General features: G+C 42.2%; 2 protein-coding genes across 2 annotated transcripts; both read left to right on the top strand.

The window, feature by feature from the left end:
• Positions 1–6: 6 nt before the first annotated feature.
• On the top strand, positions 7–1,431 carry LOC111650300 (olfactory receptor 52N5-like). The gene has a single exon (XM_023400180.2). It carries the CDS (start codon positions 36–38, stop codon positions 870–872), a length of 837 nt encoding a protein of 278 aa, XP_023255948.2. The 5' UTR covers positions 7–35; the 3' UTR covers positions 873–1,431.
• A 3,419-nt stretch (positions 1,432–4,850) lies between these two features.
• LOC111650299 (olfactory receptor 52N5-like) lies at positions 4,851–5,807 on the top strand. Its single transcript, XM_023400179.2, has one exon. The coding sequence runs from the start codon at positions 4,863–4,865 to the stop codon at positions 5,805–5,807; it is 945 nt and encodes a 314-aa protein (XP_023255947.1). The 5' UTR covers positions 4,851–4,862.
• The last annotated feature ends 1,885 nt before the right edge of the window (positions 5,808–7,692 follow it).

The following is a 7,692-nucleotide window of genomic DNA, read 5'->3' as shown; positions in this document are numbered from 1 at the left end:
CCTTCATCCTCCTCCTCCTCGTCTACATCTTCATCATGGTGTCTAACCTCGGCCTGGTGATCCTGATCTTCAGCAGCAGGAGCCTCCACCAGCCCATGTACCTGCTCTTCTGCAACATGAGTATTAACGACGTGTTCGGAGCCACGATAATCATCCCTCATGTCCTCAGAGATCTTTTGTTATCGGACTCAGAGCGTTACATTCATTACATCAGCTGCGTCACTCAGGCCTTCTGTGTTCACCTCTATGGAAGCACCTCCCACACGGTGCTCATGATCATGGCCTTCGACCGGTACGTGGCCATCTGCAACCCGCTGCGTTACTCCACCATCATGACCAACAGGATGGTGGTGAATCTGTCGGTTGCCGCCTGGACAGTGGCTCTTGTCATGGTGTCGATCCTGCTGGGCCTCAGCATCCGCCTGTCGCGCTGCAGGTCGGTTATATCCAACCTGTTCTGTGACAACGCCTCCTTGTTCAAGCTCTCCTGCGAGAGCGTCCTCATCAACCAGGTGTACGGCCTCGGCTACACCGTGGTCCTGCTGGGCTCCTCCCTCGGCAGCGTCACGCTCACCTACCTGAAGATCGCTGCAGTGTGTCTGAGCAGTAAAAACAAGGTGCTGAACAGCAAAGCTCTGCATACCTGCGCCACACACCTGACTGTGTACGTCCTCCTGCTGGTGTCGGCCTTCATCATCGTCATCCTGCACCGTTTCCCTCAGCTGTCCGACCACAGGAAGGTGGCGGCCATTCTAGGCGAAGTGGTTCTTCCTGCTCTGAACGCTGTGATCTACGGGCTGCAGATCAAAGAGATCAGACAGAGGATTATCTCTGTGTTTCAAAATAAAGCTGCGCTGATGCTTTTGAAGTGATGCACTGTTCGATCAGGTAGCTGAGCAAGATTTACACAACCATAAAAACGATATGTTAATACTATTTGCTTCAGTGAAAGGAGTCTATAAATAACACAAAACCACATATTCACATAAATATTCATGCCTTTCAGTATAATCTATTTTATGTATTTGTACATACAATCTTAAGAACTGGTTTTAACTCAAATTACATTGTATTTGTTATTTCATTTCTTAACAAGTATTAAAAGTCTTATAAACATAATTTCATAATGTCAGTAATACTGTTGTAAATTTAAAGATTGTGTAAATAACTTAGGGACGGTGTCGCCTCACAGTAAGAAAGTTTCAGTTATAAAAATAATGTGATATTCGTGCAGTTGAAAGTACGAAGTCTGTAAATATCCGTTTACTCTGCAAAGCACTTTTCTATTTCTTTTAAAGTATTTATTAAATTTTAAGCGAAATATTCTTTGTCCTTTTGTCAGTCTTAACTCATCATTAGTAGCACCCTGAATTTCTCTGTATATTTTGTACAGTGACAATAAAGGCTTTATATTCTGTTTTGTTCTAAATACTCTTTACTGTATGTAAGGTGTTAATGGGCCACTGTTTTAAAAAGTCATAATCATACATCAACTGACATCGATACCTGTATGATGAACCGTAACAGGTCGACACAGGTTAGCACATCAGCAGTGAGACAGTTTGTAGGGCTGAACACAAACTGACAGATTTACATTATGTCACAATCTCTATCAAACACAACTTCAGGCTCAGTGAACACAAAGAGCAGAATACACACCAAACATGTGAGATTTCACTGCTCTTGTATTTATTGCTAATAATGAAACTAATAGGACAAATAACAAATTTAACTATCGTTGTTTATAATACGAGTGACACTGTGACAAATGAATGTCATGAAGTGAAAACATGAAAATTATATTAAATGTCCAATTCTTCATATTTCTGACAGAACGGAAATAAACTGCTTTTGTTTCATACAACATCATCATCATCAGTTACTGCAGCATATTCAATTTTCACGTGTTGTGACATATTGTATCATAACTTGGTGGTTTACAATATGTATTATAAAATGTCATATCATATATTTATGATGACTACAACTATTAACTCCTATTAGTAGCTACTTTATCATAACATGGTTTCGTTTATGGCAAAGGTCTGATGTTAGCGGGCCTTAGTGGGTTTTATGACCAGTGGATAAGAGGCTTTAGGTGTAAGAGTTCAGGATTTCTTTAGTTTGTTCATCCAAGTTCAGTTTTGTTTCCTTGTTGCGATCAGTTCAGCTAAATTCAGTCACAGAGATTGATGTCAAGTCCGTTTCAGCTCCAAGGTGCAAAAGTCAAGTAGTGAGATGTTGGCCTTTAATAGTCCTACCACACTGGTGTACTTGAGTGATGAGACTGAAGGAATGAAGGGATGAAGGGTCTCGTCCTCAGGCAAAAGGTGATCTCTGTCCAACTCCTTGGGTTAAGAAGGAAATCCGATTCGACGGTGGCTCGCCATCTCCCTCGTCAGGGAGAATCCAAAATCCATATCCTAGGCCATTTCCAGGGGCTCTCAAAACCTAGCCTGAATAAAACAAGGCAAATTAACAGATATTGAGTCATCAAGTTCTAAATCTTTCTGACCAAAACGATATCAATTCATGTTACACAAAATACTACTCTAACCCAATATTAATATAATTGAATGAATTATGAATTATTTTTGACTGCACAGCATTTCTATATGTGGGATATTTAATCCCCTTTTCTGTCAAACAGGAATTATATTTTAACTATTAACCCATGAATTATGATTATTTCCATTTTCACAGTGTAAATGTCACGAGCTTCACTTTACATCTCAATCACATCCTCATATTCAACACTGTAATTCTTAGTGCACACACACTGCAGTCTTTTTAAATCATAGTCCACACTATTATTGACACTGGCATTGCATAACAAAACAGACAAGGTACAAGTGTATGTATGACACTAGCAAATGTACAAAAGTAAACAAATGTAGCATCAAAGCTAAATAATTGAGCTGCAACTCATATTCTATATTCCTCATCAGATTAAAGATGCAGAAATATGCTGCTTTCACTCAAACTTGAACACTCCTAAAATCACAGCAGTAAATATGAAGTGAAATTTGTATATCGGCAAGGAAACACGGCTTTATTATGGCGCCTCTTGTCACAAACAACAAAGGCTGCTAATGCTAGCTACACTAGCTCAACTCGGTCAAACTCACCAACACGCGGCCAAACGCGATTAACTCCTCGCGCACAGGTTCTCAGCCCACCTCTCTCACAGCACGCAGGTGTCGGCTAACATTACACTTAGCACTAATGGAGACATTATTTACTATTGCTAGCTTAAGTTGACCAGTTGCTAACGTGTTAGCTCGTCTGTGTCGTCTCTCTCACGCTACACCTGAAGGGGGTGGGACTTATTCTGTCGCTATCTCTCTCTCTCCAATCATGAGCCTTCATTTCCTGACGTAGCCAATAAGAATCTGTCTGAGCAAAATAACTTCCCGGCTCTTAATGAGCACAATGAGCACCGAGTCTGTAAATAACTCTTACACAAAAAATAACAATATTGGAAATAATATTGCAGAACCCAGTTCTCTACTGAGTTACAGTAGCATGAAAGAGAAACACGTTAAGTACAAGTAACTCAAAATTGTACTTGTACAATACTTAAAAAAGCTAATATCAAAAAGGTAAAAGACTAATTAAACTATCCCAGCCACGCAAAAGACTATATTGATTAGAATATTAAAATATTAGAATGGAACTATAATGATGTCAAAGTGTAAACAAACAATTCCCCATTGTCTCAGTGCTAATGAGCACCAGTGTTTGCTAACATTAGATTATATATGACATGTTATATTGGTAATGAAATGACAAGCTTACACTGGAAATGAAAGGGCGTGCTATCAGCCATCTGACATTGGTTAGCTAAACTGTAAATTAAGGCTAAAGTTAGAAACTAGCTTTCATTAGTTAGTTAAACTGTAACGTAATGCTAAAGTTAGAAACTAGCTAACATTTATTAGCTAAACTGTAGTTGTGTGCTCTGGTTTCAGCTCATCTCTAGTCTGCTCACATACTGTTACTGTATTGTATTGTATAATGTTAGCTAGCATAACATAGCATATCATGAGGCATACAATATACTGTATCATATGTATCAAATTAAAATTTTATTTAATATATCGTGATGTTTTTCCATAACACATCATAATGTATCTTATGATTTAGTAAAGGATCATCATCATTATTTGGAGGGGTACTCCAAGCACTATAACAGGAGACATGGTTCATGCTGAGTGAGTCAGTGGTTGCCAAGCAACAGCGGACCTGTCAGCATATGACGCTGCAGCTGATGGCCACCAAATAAAAGTGTGAGCTGTTGGCTGATGTCTGGTCTTGTGTGGAGGGCGGTTCACGTTGAAGAAGGTATTTCTAACAAAGACACACACACACACACACACAAAATGTGTTTGTGTAAATGTATCTTGGCTTTAATGTGACTATATTTGTAAACAGCAGAAACATTAATGCTACAGATGGATCCTTCCTTTCCTGTCACACTTGAACTTTTACTTTGTGGAAAAGTTAAAAAGCCTTATTTAAACTTTTGCTCTCAATCATTATAAATCCATTTTCTGAAATGTTTCTGAACTAGTCTGTAACTGAGGGTGAACCATTCACACTCCGGGTTTGTGTGACGTGGAGCCCTGATCATATCGCACTGTGGATCTGTATCTCCCTGTCTGTAAATGACTGGGATCATTGACACAGCATGTATTTGTCATAGGTCAGTCAGATCTGCTGGTTACGGTTCAGGGGGGTATGAATCAGTGCTTCCCTGTCTGTATCTGTGCAGTGCTGTAGTCACATATGTTATATCACAGATGTTTGCAGTGGCATATTTTCTTTATTTCTCATTTTCATTCATTTCATTTTACACAGATATGAGAAACCAGACTTTAAGAGAGGATGTCTTGCTCATAGAGGGAATAAAGATCTCCCCCCAGTTCTTATTCCCCACCTTCATCCTCCTCCTCCTCGTCTACATCTTCATCATGGTGTCTAACCTCGGCCTGGTGATCCTGATCTTCAGCAGCAGGAGCCTCCACCAGCCCATGTACCTGCTCTTCTGCAACATGAGTATTAACGACGTGTTCGGAGCCACGATAATCATCCCTCGTTTCCTCAGAGATCTTTTGTTATCGGACTCAGAGCGTTACATTCATTACATCAGCTGCGTCACTCAGGCCTTCTGTGTTCACCTCTATGCTGGCGCCTCCCACACGGTGCTCATGATCATGGCCTTCGACCGGTACGTGGCCATCTGCAGTCCGCTGCGTTACTCCACCATCATGACCAACAGGATGGTGGTGAATCTGTCGGTCGCCGCTTGGGGAACAGCCCTGGTGTGTGTGTCGATCCTGCTGGGCCTCAGCATCCGCCTGTCGCGCTGCAGGTCGGTTATCTTCAACCCGTTCTGTGACAACGCCTCCTTGTTCAAGCTCTCCTGCGAGAGCCTCCTCATCAACCAGGTGTACGGCCTCGGCTACACCGTGGTCCTGCTGGGCTCCTCCATCGGCAGCGTCACGCTCACCTACCTGAAGATCGCTGCAGTGTGTCTGAGCAGCAAGAACAAGGTGCTGAACAGCAAAGCTCTGCAGACCTGCGCCACACACCTGACTGTGTACGTCCTCCTGCTGGGCTCAGGCTTCCTCATCGTCCTCCTGCACCGTTTCCCTCAGCTGTCCGACCACAGGAAGGTGGTGGCCATTCAGCGTGAAGTGGTTCTTCCTGCTCTGAACGCTGTGATCTACGGGCTGCAGATCAAAGAGATCAGACAGAGGATTATCTCTATGTTTCACTGCAGCAAGATGATCCAGATGAAATGAATCCTACACAGAATCTGTGAATAATGTATTTATTTATTGATAATATTTGAACCTATTAAATCATTTCTGTAGGGATCATGTTGAGCTGTCAGGTTGTAAATATTGATGCCAATCCAGTATAACAGGCTTTATCAATAAAAAGTTTAACAAGTTCTGAGTTTTGCTTTCAGCACTTTTTATTCATTGCAAATAGTTCTTCATAAATCAAGACTCATCAGATTTCTGACTGTTTCAGCTGTTATTATTCAGGTCAGTGAGTTAAATGATCTGCTGAAATTTAAAAAGGATTTCCAAATAACAGACCTCAGTACAGGACCTCGTTCTCCTCCAGATCAATGACTTCAGGGGTCTCCAGCCCCTTTGACTCTGAGAGCCATTTTGACTTAAGCAAAGGGGCTGAGAGCTCCTCATGTCTGATATCACTGCTTTCATTTATTCATATAACGTATCAAAATGCTCAAACTGAAGATCGTTTAACAATTCATCAAATATCCAAAACATCTGAAAACTCCTCAGTCAGTGATCAGTGATAGTTGTCAATACATCAATTGTTCATAACAAACAGGAAGTTAAAATAGATCATTTACTACCCCTCCTTTTCCAAGATGTAAACAAACGCCTCCTCCTGGTCGTATCCCTCCTCCACCCAGACTAGTTCCAGGTTTCATCCCTGTTTATCCAGAGTCAGAGAAAATATGAACCAATTGTCAGAAGCTTTTGAGTAATGTCTAAAAAGTGTTTTGTGAGGTCACCCTGACCATGACCTTTGACCCCCTGAATCGAATCAGTTCATCCGTGAATCCAAGTAAACGTTTGTGCCAAATTTGAAGACGTTCCTTCAAGGCCTTACGGAGATATTGTGTTCGCAAGGCCAAACCTTTGTTTTGTGAGGTAACCCTGACGTTGACCTTTGACCTTCATCCACCAAAATCTAATCAGTTCATCATTGAGTCCTAGTGAATTTTTGTACCAATTTTCAAGAAGTTGCTTTGTTGCTTTGAGGCGTTTCTGAGATATCGTGTCCATGAGAAAGAGACGGACAGACAGACAACCCAAAAACAAAATGGCTGCCGCTCTGACTGTCGCCGACGCAGAGGAATAAAAACAGGGCTCAAGCTGAACCACAGTTTTACTCACTGTATCCATGGCAACATATTTCCTGTTTGTTTAGTTTATATCTGTTCTGTTGCCTTCACTGCACGTTGCCTGCGACACATCTGATGTAAACTGACTAATAATCATCTGTGTGATCAATAATAAAGTGTGTGTAAGTGACGGAGTGAAGTTTGAACTACACACCCGCTGTTCGTACAGACCGTCTCCTCTGAACCTTTGGGTGACCAGCAGGTCGCTCACGGGCCACATGTAGGACACCACAGTCCTCAGGCCTGCTGGGCCGGTCTCACCTGAACACGTTTCACCTGAGTAACACCGACCACCCGGCACCGTCACGTCACTGTTACATCACCGTCACGTCACGTCACGTCACGTCACGTCACGTCACGTCACGGTCACAGTCATGTCACCGTTATGTCACTGTCACTGTCACAGTCATGTCACCGTCACGTCACGGTCACAGTCATGTCACCGTCACGTCACCGTTATGTCACTGTCACAGTCATGTCACTGTCATGTCACCGTCACTGTCACAGTCATGTCACTGTCACAGTCATGTCACTGTCACAGTCATGTCACTGTCATGTCACAGTCATGTCACTGTCATGTCACAGTCATGTCACTGTCATGTCACGTCACCGTCACAGTCATGTCTCCGTCACCGTTGCTGTCAGCCTCCACACGCACATGGATGAAGAAAGTTTGAGTCTAAATGAGTCTCAAAAACGATCTTTGTGTGTGTGTGTGTGTGTGTGTGTGTGTGTGTGTG

The sequence above is a fragment of the Seriola lalandi genome, unplaced genomic scaffold (assembly GCF_002814215.2).
Source record: "Seriola lalandi dorsalis isolate HSWRI2012SDOR001 ecotype SW California unplaced genomic scaffold, Sedor1 jcf7180002052174, whole genome shotgun sequence".
NCBI classification, from domain to species: Eukaryota; Metazoa; Chordata; class Actinopteri; order Carangiformes; family Carangidae; genus Seriola; species Seriola lalandi.
Note: the sequence above shows the minus strand (reverse complement) of the source record. Positions and strands in the feature narration are given on the sequence as shown.